The 23,425-nt window shown below is 45.1% G+C and overlaps 1 protein-coding gene across 6 annotated transcripts in view; it reads left to right on the top strand.

Annotated features, from left to right (window-relative positions):
* tcea1 (transcription elongation factor A (SII), 1) overlaps positions 1-23,425 on the top strand; it is a 113,835-nt gene that overhangs the window by 73,125 nt on the left and 17,285 nt on the right. For all 6 annotated transcript variants that reach the window (XM_085992936.1, XM_085992937.1, XM_085992939.1 and 3 more), the window contains 2 exons: positions 8,309-8,365; positions 10,438-10,592. In XM_085992936.1, the coding sequence (XP_085849062.1) occupies positions 8,309-8,365; positions 10,438-10,592 (212 nt within the window). The remainder of the gene's footprint in view (positions 1-8,308; positions 8,366-10,437; positions 10,593-23,425) is intronic.

The raw sequence follows: 23,425 nt of genomic DNA, 5'->3' as shown, positions 1-23,425 counted from the left end.
GGAGTTACGATGCCCCCACCGTATCCAGCTGGTTCTCCTGGTATGGGGTTGTGAATCAGACTTACGACTTGTCCACATTTAAAAAAAAAAAAGTCTTTGTTATCGAAACAGCCCAGAGCATGATCTGCTGAATGTAGAAGCAGTGGAAGAAATGGGTTACTTGATGTGTCATTAGGGATGGAAGAGAAAGAAGAAGTTGGAAAACATTTAGAATAATAATGATCTCTTAAAATTCATTCTTTTCATTTTTACCCATTGTTTTTTCTGGTGTGTAATTTTTGGATACTGCTTAATGTCCCCAACAATTTAAAGATGCTTTATTACATTTTTATCAGACTGTATAAATGACTTTTTCGAAACTAAATAATAGACGACCAATTTTTTGAAATCCGGTATGCTATTCTGTTAATATTTTGCAAATACATCAGCATAATTTGAAATTTTGGTGGGTGTCTGTTCGCCAAACTTGCTATATAATTGCATTTCATTAAAATCTTTGTTTCCTTAAAAATAGAAAGTAATCCCTTATCTCTTCAGATATGACCGTAAACTGAAGTTGGCATGGGACTGCTGTCACTGGGCATTACACTGAAGAAGCCTGTGGACTAGTCATGGGCTCCATGGTAACAGCAGTTCCAATATGCTGTCTTGCAGCACTGCACAGATGTGGGCAGTGGACTTTAATACAGCTGCAACCAGGCCTCAGAGTTTTTTTGGACACACACCGAAGACTCCATACGATGATTGGGCTCTTTTATACGCAGGCTTATGAATTTTGAATCCCTAGATGTGTGCAGCTGAGTAAGGATGTGAGCTGACCCTGTGGCCAGCAAGCTTTTGCTCCTCATTGCTCCCTTCACCTGCTCCTCCTCACTGCTCCCTTCACCTGCTCCTCCTCACTGCTCCCTTCACCTGCTCCTCAATCATGCTCAGTACTTCACCTTGTGCTCGCTACCTAGATTGGAAATTTTCTATGTGGTGATCCTGCACTTATTACATACAAACATATGAATTAGGAGCAGGAGCAGGCCACTCGGCCCCTCAAGCCTGCTCCGCCATTCAATAATATCATGACTGATCAGATTACTCCACATTCCTGCCTACTCCCGATAACCTTTCACCCCCTTGCTTATCAAGAATCTATCTACCTCTGCCTTAAAAATATTTAAAGACTCTGCTTCTACCGCCCTCTGAGGAAGAGAGTTCCAAAGACTCACGATCCTCTGGGGGGGGAAAAAAATTCTCCTCTGTCTTAAATAGGCGACCCCTTATTTTTAAACTGACCCCTAGTTCTAGACTCGCCCACAAGAGGAAACATCCTCTCCACATCCACCCTGCCAAGACCCCTCAGGATCTTGTATGTTTCAATCAAGTCATCTCTTACTCTTCTAAACTCCAGCGGATACAAGCCTAGCCTGTCCAACCTTTCCTCATAAGACAACCCACCCATTCCAGGTATTAGTCTAGTAAACCTTCTCTGAACTGCTTCCAACGCATTTACATCCTTCCTTAAATACGGAGACCAATACTGCACACAGTACTCCAGATGTGGTCTCACCAATGCACTGTATAACTGAAGCATAACCTCCCTACTTTTGTATTCAATTCCCCTCGCAATAAGTGATAACATTCTATTAGTTTCCCTAATTACTTGCTGTACCTGCATACTAACCTTTTGCGATTCATGCACTGGGACACTCAGATCCCTCTGCATCTCAGAGCTCTGCAATCTCTCACCATTTAGATAATCTTTTTTATTCTTCCTGCCAAAATGAACAATTTCACATATTTTACTCCATTTGCCAGATCTTTGCCCACTCACTTAACCTATCTATATCCCTTTGTAGCCTCCTTATGTCCTCTTCACAATTTACTTTCCTACTTATCTTTGTGTCATCAGCAAATTTAGCAACCATACCTGCAGTCCCTTCATCCAAGTCATTTATATAAATTGTAAAAAGTTGAGGCCCCAGCACTGATCCCTGTGGCACACCACTCGTTACATCTTGCCAATCAGAAAATGACCCATTTATGCCTACTCTCTGTTTCCTGTTAGCTAGCCAGTCTTCTGTCCATGCCAATATGTTACCCCTACACCATGAGCTTTTATTTTCCGCAATAACCTTTAATGTGGCACCTTATCAAATGTCTTCTGGAAATCTAAGTACAGTACATCCACCGGTTCCCCTTTATCCACAGCACATGTTACTTCCTCAAAGAACTCCAATAGATTGGTTAAACATGATTTCCCTTTCACAAAACCATGTTGACTCTTCCTGATTACCGTGAACTTTTTAAGTGCCCTGCTATAACGTCTTTAATAATAGCTTCTAACATCTTCCCTATGACAGATGTTAAGCTAACTGGTCTGTAGTTTCCTGCTTTCTGTCTCCCTCCCTTTTTGAAATAAAGGAGTTACATTCGCTATTTTCCAATCTAATGGAACCTTCCCCGAATCTAGGGAATTTTGGAAAATTAAAACCAACGCATCAACTATCTCACTAGCCACTTCTTTTAAGACTCTAGGATGAAGTCCATCAGGACCCGGGGATTTGTCAGCCCGCAGCTCCAACAATTTGCTCAGTACCACTTCCCTGGTGATTGTAATTTTCTTGAGTTCCTCCCTCCCTTCCATTTCCTGATTTACAGCTATTTCTGGGATATTACTTGTATCCTCTATAGTGAAGACCGATGCAAAGTACCTGTTCAATAAACTGCCATCTCCTTATTTTCCATTATTAATTCCCCAGACTCACTTTTTATAGGACCAACGCTCACTTTGTTAACTCTTATTTTTTATAAATCTATAGAAACTCTTACTATCTTTTTATATTTCCAGCTAGCTTTCTCTCGTAAGGCTAATGGGATCACGGGGTATGGGGAGAAAGCAGGGACCGGGTACTGAATTTGGATGATCAGCCATGATCGCATTGAATGGCGGAGCAGGCTCGAGGGGCCGAATGGCCTATTCCTGCTCCTATCTTCTATAGAGTCATAGAGTCATAGAGTAATACAGCACGGATAGAGGCCCTTCGGCCCATCGTGTCCGCGCCGGCCATCAAGCCCTGTCTAATCTAATCCCATATTCCAGCATTTGGCCCGTAGCCTTGTATGCTATGGCATTTCAAGTGCACATCCAAATGCTTCTTAAATGTTGTGAGGGTTTCTGCCTCCACAACCCTTTCAGGCAGTGAGTTCCAGACTCCAACCACCCTCTGGGTGAAAAAGTTCTTTCTCAAATCCCCTCTAAACCTCCCGCCCTTTACCTTGAATCTATGCCCCCTAGTTATCGACCCCTCTACTAAGGGAAAAAGCTCCTCAGCATCCATCCTATCTATGCCCCTCATAATTTTGTACACCTCAATCATGTCCCCCCTCAGCCTCCTCAGCTCCAAGGAAAACAAACCCAACCTGCCCAGTCTCTCTTCATAGCTGAAGCGCTCCAGCCCTGGTAACATCCTGGTGAACCTCCTCTGCACCCTCTCTAACGCGATCACATCCTTCCTGTAGTGTGGCGACCAGAACTGCACACAATATTCCAGCTGTGGCCTAACCAGTGTTTTATACAGCTCCATCATAACCTCCTTGCTCTTATATTCAATGCCTCGGCTAATGAAGGCAAGTATCCCATATGCCTTTTTTACCACCTTATCCACCTGTTCCGCCGCCTTCAGGGATCTGTGTACTTGCACACCCAGATCCCTCTGACCCTCCGTCTTGCCTAGGGTCTTTCCATTCATTGTGTATTCCTTTGCCTTGTTAGTCCCCCCAAAGTGCATCACCTCGCACTTTTCCGGGTTAAATTCCATTTGCCACTGTTCCGCCCATCTGACCAACCCATCTATATCGTCCTGCAGACTGAGGCTACCCTCCTCGCTATTTACCACCCTACCAATTTTTGTATCATCCGCGAACTTACTGATCATACCCTTTACATTCATATCCAAGTCATTAATGTAGACCACAAACAGCAAGGGACCCAGCACCGATCCCTGTGGTACCCCACTGGCCACAGGCTTCCAGTCACAAAAACAACCTTCGACCATCACCCTCTGCCTTCTGCCACTAAGCCAGTTTTGTATCCAATGTGCCAAGGCACCCTGGATTCCATGGGCTCTTACCTTCTTGACCAGTCTCCTGTGCGGGACTTTATCGAAGGCCTTACTGAAATCCATGTATACCACATCCACTGCGTTACCCTCATCCACACACCTAGTCACCCCCTCAAAAAATTCAATCAAATTAGTCAGACATGATCTTCCCTTGACAAAGCCATGTTGACTATCCCTGATTAATCCTTGCCTCTCCAAGTGGAGACAAATTTTGTCCCTCAGGATTTTTTCCAATAATTTTCCTACCACTGATGTTAGGCTCACTGGCCTGTAGTTCCCCGGTTTTTCCCTACTACCCTTCTTGAATAATGGTACTACATTAGCGGTTCTCCAGTCCTCTGGCACATCCCCTGTGGCCAGAGAGGTCCTGAATATATGTGTTAGAGCCCCCGCAATCTCCTCCTTTGCCTCACACAGCAGCCTGGGATACATTTCATCCGGGCCTGGGGATTTATCCATTTTTAGGCCAGCTAAAACCGCCAATACCTCCCCCCGCTCGATGTTAATATGTTCGAGCATATCACAGTCCCCCCGCCCTATTTCTATGTCTACATCGTCCTTCTCCATAGTGAAAACAGACGCAAAAAATTCATTCAGAACCCCTCCTACATCTTCCGGCTCCACACACAGATTGCCACTTTTGTCCCTAATGGGCCCTATTTTTTCCCTAGTTATCCTCTTACCCTTAATATACTTATAAAACATCTTCGGATTTTCCTTTATTTTGCTTGCCAGTGTTATTTCATGGCCCCTCCTTGATCTCCTAATTTCTTTTTTAAGTATCCCCCTGCACTTTTTGTACTCCTCTAGGGCTTCCTCCGTCTTTAGCCTTTTGTATCTACCAAAAGCCCTCCTTTTTTTCCTAATCCATTCCCGTATATCTATGTACTCTAATTTTTCTCTCCTTATTAATCTTTTAGTCATTCTTTGCTGTTTTTTATATTCTGTCCAATCTTCTGATCTGCCACCCATCTTTGTGCAATTATATGCTTTTTCTTTAAGTTTGATACTATCTTTAACTTTTTTAGTTAACCACGGATGGTGGGTCCTCCCCTTGGAATTTTTCTTTCTCGTTGGAATGTATATGTTCTGTGTGTTCTGAAATATCCCCTTAAATGTCTGCCACTGCAACTCTATTGACCTATCCCTTAACCTAATTTGCCAGTTCACTTTAGCTAGCTCTGCTTTCATGCCCTCATAATTGCCCTTATTTAAGTTTAAAATGCTAGTCTAGGACCCACTCTTCTCTCTCTCAAACTGAATGTAAAATTGTCAAAATAAGCTACAAAATAAGGGTAACAAACATTTAAAGTATTATGGCCTAGAAATTGGGTTGGGGGCGCCAAAGTGGCGCAAAAGTCGCCTGAGCGCAGGATTTAGCGCAGCGTTCGAGGCTTCAGCAATCGTCAGATATTCAGTTTCATTGCTCCTCGAGGGACACGGGGCGAGGCTCGAGGTGCTCCGCGTCCCTCTTAGGGCGCTGAAACTGAATATCGCAGCGCAACGTGCCGTAGCGCCACACGCTGCGGCATGGCACGCTGCGGTACTGCAGGCCTTCCTCCCACTGTTAAGGGGGAGGGGCCTGCAACAGCGCGATCCCCGCTCGCGAGTGCCGGCAAACGAGCCCGGCACCAAGGAGAAGTGCTGGGCTCTCGGGAAACAGCCGGCAATGCCGCGGGGGGAGGGGTTAGGAGGCCGGGGACGGAGGTGCTGGCAGGCGGCCGCCGAAAAAAGCGGCCGCCCCGCACCTCCACCTTAACTTGCGCCACTGCCGACACCGAAAGGCCCCGTGAACCGGGCGCGGGTAGCGAACGGCGCAACTGCGGCGTTCGCTACCAAATATCGTGAACGGGGCACGAATGGGGCGCTGCGCACACCGATGACGTCATCGGTGGCGGCGCAGCGCAAAAGGCTAACGCCACCATTAGCGCCCCAACTCAATATCGCGGGAGGCGCAGCCAGTGGCGCTACAGCCACTGACTGCCTCTTTAGGTGCTAACAGGTGGCGCTACTCACCCAATTTCTCCCCCTATAAATTTAAACTTTAGTTCATTTTAAATGTTCATTTATGCAGGTATAATTAAAACATTCCCATTATTTTGTTATTATGACATCATTCATCAGTTTGGGACAAAGGTTAATATAATAAAGTAACTATCTTATTGTTCAGGAATGGAGATTAAGTCTGTGCAGTAAGTATACAATAACATAGACTGAAGTATATTATAAGGCAATAGTAGCTTGCAAACTGAAACTTGTGTAGTTTATTGCTATTGTGTGAACACTAAGATGTCCTAGAAACACAATCTATCAACAACAACAATAACTTGTATTTACATAGCACCTTTAACGTAGTAAAACATCCCAAGTTGCTTCACAGGAGTGTTATAAAACAAAATTTGACACCAAGCCACAAAGGAGAAATTAGGGCAGAGGACCAAAAGCTTGGTCAAAGAGATAGGTTTTAAGGAGCGTCTTAAAGAAGGAAAAAGAGGCAGAGAGGCTTAGGGCTTAGGCAGCTGAAGGCACGACCACCAAAGGTTGAGCGATTTAAAATCAGGGATGCTCAAAAGGCCAGTATTAGAGGAGTGCAGATATCTTTGGGGGGTGGGGGCGATGTTGTGGGGCTGGAGGAGATTACAGAGATAGGAAGGGGCGAGGCCATGGAGTGAAAACAAAGATGAGAATTTTAAAATCGAGGCGTTGCTTAACCGGGAGTCAATGTAGGTCAGCGAGCACAAGGGTAATGGGTGAACGGGACTTGCAGCCGAGTTTTGGATGACCTCAAGTTTACGTAGGGTAGAACGTGAGAGGCCAGCCAGGAGTGCGTTGGAATAGTCAGGTCTGGAGGTAACAAAGGCATGGAAGAGGGTTTCAGCAGCAGATGAGCTGAGGCAGGGACTGAGACGGGCGATGTTACGGAGTTGGAAATAGGTGGTCTTAGTTATGGTGTGGATATGTGGTCGGAAGCTCATTTCAGGGTCAAAGAGAAAAACCAAGGCTGCGAACAGTCTGGTTCAGCCTCAGACAGATGTTAGGGAGAGGGATGGAGTCGGTGGCTAGGGAACGGAGTTTGTGGCGGGGACCAAAGACGATGGCTTCGATCTGCCCAATATTTAATTGGAGGAAATTTCTGATCATCCAGTGCTGGATGTTGGACAAGCAGTCTGACAATTTAGAGACTGTGGAGGGGTCACAAGAAGTAGTGGTGAGGTAGAGCTGGGTGACGTCCGCGTCATGTGGAAACGGACGCTGTGTTTTCAAATGATGTTGCCGAGGGGCATCATGTAGATGAGAAATAGGAGGGAACCAAGGATAGATCCTTGGGGAACACCAGCGGTAACAATGCGGGAGTGGGAAGAGAAGCCATTGCAGGTGATTCTCTGGCTACGATTAGATAGATAAGAATGGAACCAGGCAAATTCAGTCCCACCCAGCTTGATGACGGTGGAGAGGCGTTGGAGTAGGATGAAGTGGTCAACCATGTCAAAGGCTGCAGACAGGTCGAGAAGGATGAGGAGGGATAGTTTAGCTTTGTCACAGTCACAAAGGATGTCACTTGTGACTTTGACGTGAGAGCTGTTTCGGTACCCAGGCTATGTTTTCAATATAACTGTGAGTGAAGAAGGAAATTTCCTCTGTGTGCTAGCTGTGGCAAAATTATCAATATGTTTGTGTTAAATAAAGTCATGATTCTGCCACACTGAGGACTCGGAGAAGATATTCCTCTGTGAAGTGTATGGGATAGTTTTACTCTGGGCCAGATATTTTTGCCCCTTAACTGAAGTAGTAGTTAGGCTTCTGTGTTCTAATTATGCAGTTTAAACAGAAGTGCTGTTGTATGCTATCGTTTGTATTCGAAGAGTGTACTGTGTATGTTACAGATAAAATTTATATTTGGTAATGATTGCAAGGCAGATGGAGTAATTAAAGGATTCAGATGATTTCCTATGCTGTGAAATTAAAGCCAGAGAGGTTTGTAACAGTCATCGGTAATTAGATCACGGTATATATCCCTGCTGTGGTCTCTGCACTGATGGGCAACTGTTGTGTGGAACCTCAGACAAAATTATTAACTACTGTCATCTCACTACACGTCTATCTGGAAATTCATTGTCTCGGTGTGTATGTGTTCTGGCGGAGGAAGTTAGTATTGGTGTTGTTTCTCATTACTATTTTCCATCTCTTATTTTCAGGTGATTACATAGCCATTGGCTCAGACTGTGAAGAGCTGGGAGCTCAAATTGAGGAAAATATCCTTCTCAAGAAGTAATCTGAAGCCTTGACCATTTCAGCTGGTCAGAATTTGTACTTGTATCAGAGCAATGTAGTGTTATATCAAACTTCGAGCAACCAACCTCTAAAACAGAGGATCAGCAGTGATGCACATTTATGGGAGAGGGAGGGGTTTAAAGGGCTAAACTGGGAGGTTTAAATAATTATGTCACTGCTGTAAACTTGTTGATCTATTGTATGCTCGGCTCTTCAGTTCCCTTCATCTGGTGCTGCTCCCAAGATTGAGAACTTGGTTTACGGAGAACACAGTGCAAACTCCTATCCTAGAATACCTTTTATTGATGAGTAAAATTTATTTTTAATGGCAGTGTGCATTTGATGACTGTAAAGGCTTGATTGCCTTGTCTAACGGGCAGATTGCATTAAGAGAGCACTTGCTAGACTTGAGCAGTTCCACTGTCCAACTCATTTCCCATCCAGTACCCTCAACCAAGTGAATGTGCCCTCGCTAATCACCTCTGTAGATCTCACTGCACTTGCTTAATCTACTGCTTTCCAAAGATCACAAAATCTTGGGGCTTAACACTGACATAAGGTGGATGACTGCCAGTGGAGGCACCTGAGTAAAGAGGATTTCTGAAAATGGCTCCTAGTCATTGAGTCTGATGATGTGCACTGTGCTCCAATAATACTTAAGTCTCATTATTATTGTCCATATATACAGGAAACTCTTTTTTATCCGGCACCGACGGAGCCGGCGTGGTGCCGGTTGATCAAAAAGTCCGGATTACAGAGAGGTATACTTACTAAGGTACGAGAGCCCCGTACGCGGCCACAGATCCAGGCGTCCCTGTTGCATGGCAACAGGTGCAGGAACCCCGGTTACACGGCCACAAATCCAGGAACCCCAGTTACACGGCCACTAATATGAAGTAAAACTTACCTGAACCTATTCCTGAATTTTGCCGGTTAAGAGAGATTTCCGGTTATTTAGGTGCTGGTAAAAAGAGAGTTTCTTGTATTGGTATTGAGCCATGGACACCCTTTTTCTGTGACCCCCTCTCAAGGGTTGAACCTATAAAGTGTTATGCAGACTGGCCCAACTCTAGAAAACTCTGGCATGGTTAAAGGTTTTTGCTTGCTCTAATTGTAGTGCGCTAAGAGCAAAATCAAGAGAGAAATTCATAACTTATTTTTGGGAATAGATTATTTATTTTTAAAGCATATCTTTCATTAATTTTGAACTTTGCCATTAATAGTTATCTGCTATGGTTAAATGGTCTAAATTGATCCTTCTGGTGGTGATTATTCGATCACTGGTAATATATAAAGCTTCCATAAGCACCTTGACCAGCCTCAGACACAAGGGCCTAGCACACTTTTGCTGGCTTGAGTTCCCCTTGCAGCATTTGGCTAGGACAACTCTCACCACTGCAAAAGGATGTACCCTTCCCTCTGTGGTGAAGTGCATCCCTCCATACAATAAATGTGTCTGAAGCACCTGTGGGATACATCCCAATGCAAACAAGCAATGTTTGGCCTTTGCCTGGATAAGGACAAATATCGAGGTCTGGAGGCTGTTTGGCACCAACAATCCCGCAACCCCGAAACACTTGAACCATCTCCCAGGAGAAAGTTTCCCAACAACAGCGGTTCTCCCATAAGGAGATAAGGACAGCAAACCAACCCTGTGAATAACTAGCAAGAAGAACCTGTTCATCCCCATCCCAACTGAACCCAAGAAGAATCAAGTTGCTTCTGCTCTTAAACACACATCGCTCCCTGTGTAGCGTATATAGGATGTCTATACAAGAGTAGGATTCACTTAAATATTGTCGCACAGTAGTTTTTGTTAAGTTTATAAAAATGTTTAAAAATTTGTAACGTAATTAGAATAGCAGTAATATTTGGAGAGTTCTAATGTGAAATTAGCTAAATGACATCTTCACTGATGCATAACAAAAACTTCTTGGTATTTAATGTGTCATAACTTTACGAAAAAGAGACAGTATAAAGAGACAGTGACAAATACTGTTTTTAACAAAACAAAATCTACAAAGTTGCTTGAGCTTCCTTAACCATTTTTGACGTGTGTACCAAGAATTAAAAAACACAGATATGAAATATAAAAACAGAGTGAGGAGCAGAATTGCAAATCTGAAAGATTCAAAGAACCCTAATCTGAGGAAGAATGTCCTATGTGGTAACATTGCACCAGACAGATTGGCAAAAATGACTGCAGAGGTAAGCACACCTCATTTGTTTGCTATTTGTTTGATTTCAACTTATAACAGCCAAAACAATATTGAATTTTTACAATCGATGAGTCATATAAGAATAGAGTTCCCAACCCTCCCATTTGGACAGGAGTCTACCGGAATGGGCCATTAGCCTCCCAAGTGCTTCTGCTGGTGATTCAGGAGAAATAATCCCTGCATGGGTGGTTCGCGCATGCGCAGTATCCCAGCTGTCGTGGCTTGCAACCATGAGCCCTGCTGGTCCCCCAGTTATTCAGAAACATCACTTCCTTACTGGTTGTGAAGATGGTGATTGCATCGGCGCCAGCAAAAATCACCTTGAAGCTCCGTGATCCTGGAGGAGGGAGAGAGGAACACAAACTGGGGGAGGGAGAGAGAAACACAATTTGGGAAGTGTGAGAAAGAGAGAAACACAATCTGGAGGAGGGAGAGATCGACACACACTGGGGGAGGGAGAGAGGAACACAATCTGGAGGAGGGAGAGATCGACACACACTGGGGGAGGGAGAGAGGAACACAAACTGGGGGAGGGAGAGAGGAGCACAATCTGGAGGAGGGAGATCTCGACACACGGGGAGGGAGAGAGGAACACAATCTGGAGGAGGGAGAGATCGACACACACTGGGGGAGGGAGAGAGGAACACAATCTGGAGGAGGGAGAGATCGACACTGGGGGAGGGACAGAGGAACACAAACTGGGGGAGGGAGAGAGGAACACAATCTGGAGGAGGGAGATCTCGACACACACTGGGGGAGGGAGAGAGGAACACAATCTGGAAGAGGGAGAGATCGACACACTGGGGGAGGGAGAGAGGAACACAAACTGGGGGAGGGAGAGGAGCACAATCTGGAGGAGGGAGATCTCGACACACGGGGAGGGAGAGAGGAACACAATCTGGAGGAGGGAGAGAGAAACACAATCTGGAGGAGGGAGAGATCGACACACACTGGGGGAGGGAGAGAGGAACACAATCTGGAGGAGGGAGAGATCGACACTGGGGGAGGGACAGAGGAACACAAACTGGGGGAGGGAGAGAGGAACACAATCTGGAGGAGGGAGATCTCGACACACACTGGGGGAGGGAGAGAGAAACACAAACTGGGGGAGGGAGAGAGGAACACAATCTGGAGGAGGGAGAGATCGACACACACTGGGGGAGGGAGAGAGAGAGAGGAACACAAACTGTAGGGAGAGAGAGTTCATGTCGGCCTGTGATGTGCGATACTGTATTTTGTTCCGAAAATCAGGCAGCTTTGGTGCTTCTCTCTGAAGACTGAGCCTCACCTCCCTGAAGCTGGACTTCAGCAGTGGGGTGTTGGAGTCAGTGAATTGAATATGGTTTGGTTTTGATTTTAATTATTACTTTTTATAACTTGCTGTGCATTGTAAAAGTCATAAAATTGTACAAAAGCCTTAGATGTTACTTATATTGATGATGTTTTCGTTAAATCAGTGGAATTTAATTGGTATTTCTCATTGCAGTCGATACTGTAGAAACATCACAAGTAGTTTTTATTTAAGCATTACCCTGCTATTTTTTTGTGTTCTTTGATTTATAAATTATGGTATTCATCTCACTATAAAACACAATTTTATTCGCGCTTGGTAATACTGAGTCACTCAACTAAGGTACATGCAATAACATTTGCAAACATTGATCAAATGTCACGATCAAATGTCATGTCATTAATGATCACTTGAGTGGTGTCACGTCATTAAATGCCATATGATCAAATGTCACATGATCAAACCTTCAGGGGTATGGCAAACCAGAATTGGCGACCCTATACAAAAATCCTGCAACAGTACTGACTGAGAATTCTTGCCCTGAATCTCAGAACTCAGTCCCATAGAATGATCTTACTCTAATCTTCACACAGTCCACAGAACACCAATTATCTCGAGAACCACCCAGCCTACCACCAGAGGTGTTTGCTTGGTGAGAGAGAATGAAAGGTCACCATTATCTTTCACTTTCCCCAGCCTCTGCTGCAAGGAAGTTATTCACAGATACTCCCTCTTCTCCATTGCTCTGATCAAAAATCTGCAACCTTTCAAATATGTCTTCATAAAAAGATTAGCATTACTGAAAGTTAGTAAGTCACCTGGTCCAGATGGAATGCATCCTTGGTTGCTGAAAGAAGCCAAGGGAGAAATAGCCGAGGCATTGGTCACAATCGTTCAGTCCTCATTAGATACAGGAGTAGTGCTGGAGGGTTGCTAATATTATACCACTATTCAAGAAAGGGGAGAGCGATAAATCAGGAAACTACAGGTCAGTCAGCCTAACATCAGTGTAGACTATGCTCGTCTTGATCTTAATGTGTTGGGAGATTGGGCTCATGGCTAGCAAATGATGTATAACTTAGATAAGTGCAGTGTTATGCAGATAAGTGCAGTGTTATGCAGATAAGTGCAGTGTTATGCATGTGGGCAGGGCAAATGCTCAACATTCATACACCCTTCAGGGAAAAGCATTAAAGACGGTGGTGATAGAAAGAGATTTGGGCATTCTAGTGCACACATGTTTAAAGGTACATGAGCAATGCCGTGAAGCAATAGCTAGAGGGTGTTGGGGTGTATCCATGGGACAATTGAATACAAGACAAGGCATACTATTTTGTCCTTGTACAAGACCTTACTCAGGCCGCACTTGGAATACTGTGTCCAGTTTTGGCCTCCTTGCATGGTGGGTGATATTGAGGCTTTGGAAAAGGTGCAGAGGAGGTGCCACTATTCTAATTCCCAGTCTAAAGCATCTTAGTTATCAAGATAGGCTAAAAGAGTTGGGACTCTACACTTTAGAGAAGCGTTGAATTAGAGGTGATCTGGTTGAGGTTTATAAGATAGTGAAGAGAATAGATTGTGTTCCAGATAAGTTTTTTTCAATTAAATAGATTAGGGAGGACCAGGGTCACAAATTTAAGTTGTATAAGGCTAGATCTAGGTTAGATGTCAGGAGGTGGTTCTTTTCCCAGAGAATAGTGGACCTCTGGGACAGGCTGTGGTCTTCTGCAGTGGATGCTGATTCGCTGAATTCCTCCAAGCGAGAGCTGGACCTGTTTTTGGCTGGGGCTGAGATCACCTCTTACAGAAGGTAGGAAATTCAGAGCCAGAGTAATCTCCTGGAATAGTTTCGATTGCCTAGATGAGTCGAAGATGAATTTCCAAGATATTTTTTTCCCCCAAATTGACCTGGGTTTTTACCTGATTTTTTGCCTCTCCCAGGAGATCACATGGTTTCAGGTGGGGTTGAGTGTATATATTGTTGACACAAGGGGGTAGATTTTCCCGAACCTGTCGGGAAGAAGGCGGGACTTCCCCTTTCGGGTTTTTGACCCGCCTACTTCGACGTCCGGCCAATCCGCGCGATTTTCCCTTGATTGACCTTGTTGAGCCCGCCCAGCAGGCTCAGCAGGCCAATTAAGGGCCACCCGGCAACAGGTGACGTCACAGACTGAAATTTCATCTGTCAAGAGTTCTTGACAGATGAAATATCAGTGTTTTACAGCTGTTTGAAGCTGTCAAACACTTGACAGTCTGAGTTCTGACAGTCATTCTACACAGATTCAGTTAGAACTCTTACCGGCACTCAAAGCTGACGGCTGTCACTTTTCACAGATCGCAGCCATTCAGTTTTAAGTACCGGCTGAGTGATGCGCTCCCGACGGCTACAGGAAGAAAGGCTGTTACGGTAAGTACAGGTAAGTAAAAGTTCTTTACACACTTTAGACACACCAAACACACTTACCTTTACACTCATGCACCCATCACTCACCTGAGCGCCGACATCGCGACCCCTCCAACACCTTCAACCCGACGGCCCGCCTGCTCTAACCTGGCGTGGTTTGGAGCCGTCGGGAAACCCACACGAAACCCCTCAAAATAGGGATTAGGCTAAAAAACTGCCTGTTAACTGCCTGTTAACAGGTAGTTAATTGGCACTAATCCCTTCCCGCCTGGTTTTGGCGGGTCCCAGTGCGGGGCGGGTACCCGTCGCCCCCGAAACTTACGTGGGGCGGGGTTTTGGGCGGGATGGTGTCGGGAACCCCAAATTCAGGATTTCCCCCCCCCCCCCCCCCCCCCCACACGCCTGAAACCCCACCCGACGGCTCCACGAAAATCTAGCCCAAGGTATTGCAATTGTGTGGGGCAGGCTTAATGGACCAGAGGGTATTTACCTGTCTGTCATTGTTCGTAGGTGACTTAAAAGAGGATTTCAAGATGAGAGGTTTTCAGTACTTTGTATCGGTGTTTACTAAGGAGGTGGATGCTGACAAAATAGCGGTAGAAGTAGAAAAGGTAGAAGCAATGGAATGGGTGAAAATTGATAGACAGGATGTACTAGAAAGGCTGGGTATGCTTAGAATGGTTAAGTCGCCTGGTCCAGATGGCTTGCATCCCAGGTTGCTAAGGAAATTGGGGGAGGAGATAGCGGAAGGACTTGCCATAATTTTCCAATCTTCCCTAGACGCGGGGAGGTGCCTGAGGATTGGAAAGTGGCAAATGCAACACCATTGTTCAAGAAAGGGTGTAAGGACAATCCTAGTAACTGCAGGCCGGTCAGTTTAACATCAGTGGTGGGTAAAGTTTTAGAAACAATAATCAAGGAAGAATAACGGGCACTTGGAGAGATTTAAGCTCATTAAGGAGAGCCAACACGGATTTGTAAAAGGCAGATCGTGTTTGACTAATCTAATTGAATTTTTTGACAAAGTAACAGGGAGGATTGATGAAGGGAATGCAATGGATGTTGTCTACATGGATTTTAGGAAGGCGTTTGACAAAGTACCATTAACAAAATTGAGGCTCATGGAATAGGTGGGTCAGTGGCAAATTGAATTGGCTTAAGGACAGAAAACAGCGAGTTGTGGTAAATGACTATTTCAGACTGGAGGATGGTGTACCCCAAGGGTCAGTGCAAGGGCTACTGCTTTTTTTGATGTATATAAATGATCTGGATATTGGAATACAGAGTAGAATTTCTAAATTTGCTGATGACACCAAACTTGGGGGTGTGGCAAACAGTGAGGATGATACCAATCGACTGCAACAGGACATAGAACAGCTAGCAGAATGGGCAGACAAATGGCAGATGGAATTTAATACAGAGAAATGTGAGGTGATGCATTTTGGCGGAAGTAACAGGGAGAGGCAATATACACTTAATGGCACAGTTTTAAAGAGTGTGCAGGGACAGAGGGACCTGGGAGTTAATGTGCATAGGTCCCTGAAGGTGGCAGGACACAGAGAGCGGTTAACAAAGCATATGGGATCTTGGGCTTCATAAATAGAGGTATTGAGTACAAAGTAGAGAAGTTATGCTGAACCTTTATAAAGCGCTGCTTAGGCCACAACTGGAGTATTGCGTCCAGTTCTGGTCACCACACTTTAGGAAGGGTGTGAAGGCCGTTGAGAGGGTGCAGAGGAGATTTACCAGAATGGTTCCGGGGATGGGGGATCTTAGCTACAAGGACAGGTTGGAGAAGCTGGATTTGTTTTCCTTGGAGCAGAAGAGGTTATGGGGTGATTTGATAGAGGTGTACAAGATTATGATGAGTTTAGATAGGCTAGATGGGGAAAGGCTGTTCCCACTAGTTGATGGTACAAGGACTAGGGGACACAGATTTAAGGTTTTGGGCAAGAGATACAGGGGGATGTTAGGAAAAAAAATTTTACGCAGTGAGTGGTGATGACCTGGAACTCGCTGCCGATGGAAGTGGTGGAAACGGAGATACTCAACGTTTTCAAGGGGAGACTGGATAGGCACTTGAGGAAAATCAACTTGCAGGGCTACGGGGATAGAGTGGGGGAATGGGACTGACTGGACTGCTCCACAAAGAGCCGGCACAGATTCGATGGGCCGAATGACCTCCTGTGTCGTTATGACTCAAGTATATAGAGAAAAATTATTCCCTCAGGTGAGTGAGAGAAAGAAAGACTTGCATTTATATAGCGCCTTTCGCGACCACCGGACGTCCCAAAGCCAATGAAGTACTTTTTAAGTGTAGTCACTGTTCTAATGTAGGAAATGTGGCAGCCAATTTGCGCATAGCAAGCTCCCACAAACAGCAATGTGATAATGACCAGATAATCTGTTTTAGTGATGTTGACTGAGAGAGAAATATTGGCTAGGACACCAGGAATAACTCCCCTGCTCTTCTTCAAAATAGTGCCATAGGATCTTTTACGTCCACCTGAGAGGACAGATGGGGCCTCGGTTTAACGTCTCATTCAGAAGACGGCACCTCTGACAGTGTAGCACTCCCTCAGTTCTGCACTGGAGCGTCAGCCTAGATTTTTTTTGTGCTCAAGTCCCTGAATGGGACTTGAACCCACAACCTGCTGAACTCGGGCGATAGTGCTACCAACTGAGCCATAGCTGGGTCAATAACTAGAGGTCATAGATTCAAAATTATTGGCAATAGAGCTAGAGGGAAGATGAAAGAAATGTTTTCGCTGAATGTTGTGAGGATCTGGAACACTCTACCTGAAAAGGTGGTGGAAGCTGATTTCCACAAAAGGGAGTTGGACAGGTACTTGAGGATGAGGAACTTAGAGTTATGGACAAAAAGCGGGGATGTGGGACTAAGCACGACTGCACTTTCAAAGAGCCAGCACAGCCATGACGGGCCGAATGGCAGCCTCCTGTGCTGTAAGATTCTATGATTCTAAGATTAATTCAGATAAAGAAGTTGTTTAAATGAACTAATCTCCACACATCTGCTAGCCATTCAGAAAACGTGTGCTGAAACAGGAGTAGTTATGTCGTATTGGCTAAATCTTGGTTGACAGTCTTCAAAATGATCACCAGTGTCTCTACTGCTGAAAGTAAATCACATTTCTACATTGGCTTTTGATGGTGGGCCATGGAATGAAATGTTTTATCAAGTTTCATATTACAGCCTTCACCACTGTCTCCACGATTGATGATGTATACATCTTTGCTGGACTTTGGGGGGTGGGGGGAAGCTGGGGCATATAATTATATGTGTTAAAGGTCGCTGCACTGAAGTGACATCTAAATAATGCATGGACAACTTCAAATTTTAGATTATGACAATTACGCTCAATGGTTTTTCAGACTCTTATCTGAATGCACGTAGCATTCGTAACAAAATAGACGAGTTAATGGCACAAATAACTACATATGGGTATGATCTTGTGGCCATTACAGAAATGCCTGGGAATTAAACATACCAGGTTATTTAATGATCAGGAAGGACAGGCAGGAAGGAAGGGGAGGTGGGGTGGCTATGTTAATAAAAGAAGGAATCACTGTAATACAGAGAAATGATATTGGGTCAAAAGATCAGGATAATGAAACAGTTTGGGTGGAGGTAAGGAATAATAAGGGGAAAAAAACACTAGTGGGCGTAGTCTATAGGCCTCCGAACAGTTGCAACTCTGTTGGACGGAGTATCAATCAGGAAATAGTTGAGGCTTGTAATAAGGGAGCATCTATAATTATGGGGGATTTTAACTATCATATTAATTGGACAAATCAAATTGGGCAGGGCTGCCTTGAGGATGAGTTCATTGAGTGTATTAGGGATGGGTTTCTTGAGCAGTATGTAACTGAACCGACCAGGGGGCAAGCAACCTTAGATCTGGTCCTGTGTAACGAGACAGGATTAATTAAAAATGTCCTAGTAAAGGATCTCCTTGGAATGAGTGACCATAACATGGTTGAATTCCATATTCAATTAGAGGGTGAGAAGGTTGCGTGTTTGCGTGGGTTTGCTCCGGTTTCCTCCCACAGTCCAAAGATGTGCTGGTTAGGTTGATTGGCCATGATAAAAAAATTGGCCCTTAGTGTTAGGGGGGATTAAATACGTGGGGTTACGGGGTTACTGGGATAGGGCTTGGGTGGGATGGCTGTCGGTGTAGGGACCGGGTGCTAGGGTTTGGATGATCAGCCATGATCTCGTTGAATGGCGGAGCAGGCTCGAAGGGCCGAATGGCCTACTCCTGCTCCTATCTTCTATGTTTCTATCTCAAACAAGCGTGCTAAGCTTGAATAAAGGAGACTATGAAGGTATGAGAGCGGAATTGAGTAGAGTGGATTGGGAAAATAGATTAAAGGGTAAGACGATACATGATCAGTGGTGTACATTTAAGGAGTTATTTTACAACTTCCAAAAAATATATATTCCACTGAGAAGAAAAGGGTGTAAAAGAAAAGACAGCCATCCGTGGCTAAGTAAAGAAATTAAGGATAGTATTCTGTAAAGTCTGTGTGTTCTAGTTGTAATTAATAAAACACAGACTACAAGATTAAAGTTCAACAGGTCTTTACTGGTTGGAGGTCAGGACTATATGAAATACAATCTTACTACACAGTGCTTATATACCGGTGGTCACCACCGGTATTACGTATACAGCAGCCAGAGAAAGTAGTACATCTCTTAAGGTGGAACAGGCATAAGTTCTCTTAAGGTGGAACAGGTTACATACACCACAATCCTCCCTTTTTAGCTTAATAGTCATATCCCCATTTAACATAACATCATAACATATATACATATATAACTTCAGGTATAAACAGTTCAAAGGTTCAGTCTCTCAGGAGGCCTTCTGATTCGGTCTGGATAACGCCTTTCAGTGGTCTCTGATTCTTGTTGCTGAGGTGACTCTTCTTGTTGGTTTCCTATGTATTGGACGTCATCATCAGGTACAGTCCCTGCCGAGGTAGATGCTTCAGGTTCATTAACGTCTTCCACAGTTGTCTCTGTCGCAACCATGGGTTCGACCCTTGCTCTTGATTCTACCAGTTGATCCGCATGACGCCTTATCACATTGTTACCAATATCTACTGTGTACATCAGAGGTCCTTGTCTGGCCCGAATTGTTCCGGACTGCCATTTTTCATTTCCATAGCCCCTTGCCAACACTGGTTGTCCTACTTCGAAACTTCGAGTGGACTTGTTATTAATATGCCGGAACTGTTTGTTTTCCACTTCCCTCCGCACATTTGGTTTTAACAAGTCCAACCTGGACCGCAACCTCCTGTTATAAAACATCATGGCAGGACTTTGGTTAATCACTGCATGAGCGGCGTTTCGATACGCCATTAGGAAATTGTCCACCTTGTGCTGTAGCGGAATCTGATCATCGTTCATGGCCTTTATTGCCTTTTTGAATGTTTGGACAAATCTCTCGGCCAACCCGTTTGTCGCCGGATGATATGGGGCAGAGGTATAATGTTTCACCCCATTCTTCTTTAAGAAGTTTTGGAATTCTTCCGACACGAACTGTGGTCCATTGTCCGAACAGATCTGTTCTGGCAATCCGTTCCTTGCGAATATTGTTCTTAACACCGCAATTGTCTTTTCTGAAGTAGTGGTATTCATCTTGATCACTTCTGGCCATTTGGAATGTGCGTCCACCGCAATTAGGAACATGGAGTCCATGAATGGACCAGCAAAGTCAATATGTACGCGTTGCCATGGGGCTGAAGGCCATTCCCATGGGTGTAGTGGTGCGATCGGAGGTGCATTTTCTATTTGATATTGATGTGCCCCTAGGAAAAGGGACCATCTCTGGAGACGCTGTGCTGTCATCACTGAAACACCCTTCTTAGGGTTAAAAATGGATACCAACGGCTGATGGTCTGTCAGAAGTGTGAATTTTTGGCCCTGCAGGTAATGATTAAACTTCTTCACTCCCCATACAAGGCTGAGAGCCTCCCTATCGATCTGCGCATAGTTGCGCTCAGCGGAGGTCAATGATCTGGATGCAAACGCGACTGGCCTTTCCGTGCCATTTGGCAACTTGTGTGAGAGTACTGCCCCAATACCATATGGAGAAGCATCACAAGCCAACCGAATAGGCAGTGTCGGGGTGAAGTGAGCCAACACTTCCTCTGAGGTGATCAATTCTTTGCTTTTGCGAAATGCCTTCTTACAGTTTTCGCTCCATTCCCATGGTACCCCCTTCTGTAAAAGAGCGTTTAGCGGGTGCAGTACCGTGGATAGATTTGGTAGAAATTTATGGTAATAGTTAATCAATCCTAGAAACGACCTCAACTGAGAGACATTATCCGGAGCGGGAGCCTTTACAACTGCCTCTATCTTGTCAGGAGACTTATGAAGCCCCTCCCGGTCAATGACATGACCACAGTACGAGATCCGCTTCTGGAAGAACTCACATTTCTGCCGATTAACTCGAAGTCCATACTCTTTCAGTCTGTTGAGCACCAGTTCCAAGTTTGCGAGGTGTTCTTCATCACCATCACCTGTAATCAGAATATCGTCCAGGTAACATTGTGTGCCTGGAATTCCCTGTAATACCTGCTCCATGGCCCTCTGCCAAATTGCTGGAGCCGATGCCACTCCAAAAACCAGCCTATTGTACCGGTACAAACCTCGATGCGTGTTGATCGTGAGGTATTGGCGTGACTCTTCTTCAACCTCCATCTGCAAGTACGCCTGCGCCAGGTCTATCTTGGTGAAGTGTTTCCCGCCAGACAACGAAGCAAAAATATCCTCAATCCGCGGAAGCGGATACTGCACCGTGTGAAGCACCGGATTAACGGTGATTTTGAAATCTCCACAGATGCGAACCTTCCCTGGTTCTCCTGGCTTGTTGCTCGAAGGACGTTTCATAACGGGAACAATGGGCGTAACCCACTCACGCCAATCTACCTTAGACAGTACACCTGAACGTTCTAGCGCTTCCAGTTCCGCTTCTACAGTAGGTCGTATTGCATAGGGTACCGGTCTGGCTTTAAAAAATTTTGGGTGTGCATGTTCATCAATCTTGATGTTTGCCGTAATTCCTTTCAGTGTTCCCAGTCCCTGCTGGAACACCTCTTTAGCATCATCCAATATTCTGGACAATCGTTTAGGTTTGACATCTGTTTCCCCGGAATCTACCGTTAGTGCCTTCAAGGAGTGCCAGTCCATATTCATTTTCCTAATCCACTCCCGTCCCAGTAGTGGTGGACCTCCTTCAGGTAGCACATATAAGTCCATTACTTGGCTTTCTTCGCCCTTGTGGACCACTTTTACCTCTATCTTTCCGATGGGGTACACTCTTTGCCCCGTGTATGTTTTCAATATAATCTCCGTATCCCGTAGGGGAATATGTTGGAAAAACCTTTTGTAATCTTTCTTATTCATGACCGTCAATGCCGATCCAGTGTTCAATTCCATCTTTACTTGGACTCCTGCTATCTGAAGGGTGACCCAAATTGTCTGGAGATCTGCATCCTTACCAACGTTGTGTACTCTTAAGCTACCCAGTTCATTACTGCTAGCGCCTGAATCTGACTTCTGTTCGGTCGAACTGTTCTTTGTCACCTTGTGTACCTTTATGTATTTTTCTTGCGGTGACTTTTTGCTGCTGGTCTTCTTTCCTGACCGGCATACTTTAGCTATGTGGCCAAGCCTGCCACACGTTCTGCATTCTTGGTTTTTAAACCAACACTGGTTCTGATCGTGCGTTGTCTTTCCGCAACGATAACATTTTACAGTACTCAAACCCAATTTATTTGTACTGAGTTCCGGTGACCGTAGCTGCATTACTGCCGTGCCTCTCGCTGCGGCTTCGTGTGCTGCTGCCATAGTGACCGCTTTGTCAAGCGTCAGCTCATTCTCCTCGAGCAATCGCTTTTGTGTATCTTCTTTTAATAAACCACACACAAATTTATCTCGTAGCGCCTCTGTCAGTCTCGTTCCGAATTGACAGTACTTTGCTAGCTTACGCAATTCCATTAAATATTCAGCATTGCTTTCATCCTTCAGCTGCCTTCTGCTGTAAAATTTAAATCGTTCCGCTAGCATCAGCGGCGTGGGGTTTAGGTGATTTTTCAGGACAGTAACAATCTCCTCGAACGTCTTATCCGCCGGTTCATCTGGTGATACAAGGTGTTTCAATTGCCCGTATGTCTTCGCACCCATTAAGTTTAATAATGTTAGTGCTTTCTCTTCATCTGGGATTTTATTTGCTTTACAATAATTTTGTATGCGTTCTACATACATAGCCCAATCTTCGATGTCGCTATCAAAGGTATTAATGTTCCCATGTTTAGGCATCGTTGCAATTTAATTTATTTTAATTTTTATCCAAGATGGCGGCTTCCGCGCTCTTGTCTTCGTCCGCCGCCTACAAAATGGCGGTTTTCCCGCGCTTGGCGGTCTTCACCCTTCCCCTGACGCTGTCTCCGTTTCACCGCGGCTCTCGCGCCTTCAGTTGCCCCCAGACGCTGCGCCTTTTTAGCCCGAATGCGGCCCGGCCCTTATCACCAGCCGCGATCGATGTCCCCGCGCTGCGCCTTTCGGCCCGAATGCGGCCCGGCCCTTATCTCTGGTCGCGATCGATCTCACCGCCCTTATTCCTCCGTCTTCCCTCCCCGTCTGTACAGCCAACGCGGCCGACTTTCTGGTCGCGTCGCTGCCCGGCTTACCCACTACCGAGGTAGAAAGAAGATAGCTGACAGCCGCTGATGGAGGCTTCGAGTTCAGGATGTCTTCTGCACTCTGGTTTCTCGATGTCTGCCGCGCGATGTGTCTTCCAGCAGGGTGATGAGGGTGGAAGCCTCTCTTCGACGTCCGTTCTGTGGACGAAGCCGCCGTGGATATAACTGCCGCAGGGTAAGAATCTGACTCATCGCCACTGTAAAGTCTGTGTGTTCTAGTTGTAATTAATAAAACACAGACTACAAGATTAAAGTTCAACAGGTCTTTACTGGTTGGAGGTCAGGACTATATGAAATACAATCTTACTACACAGTGCTTATATACCGGTGGTCACCACCGGTATTACGTATACAGCAGCCAGAGAAAGTACATCTCTTAAGGTGGAACAGGCATAAG

The sequence above is a fragment of the Somniosus microcephalus genome, chromosome 7 (genome assembly GCF_052327205.1).
Source record: "Somniosus microcephalus isolate GS21.2 chromosome 7, FLI_Smic_1.0, whole genome shotgun sequence".
NCBI lineage: Eukaryota > Metazoa > Chordata > Chondrichthyes > Squaliformes > Somniosidae > Somniosus > Somniosus microcephalus.
This window is presented reverse-complemented; position numbering and strand designations above follow the sequence as displayed.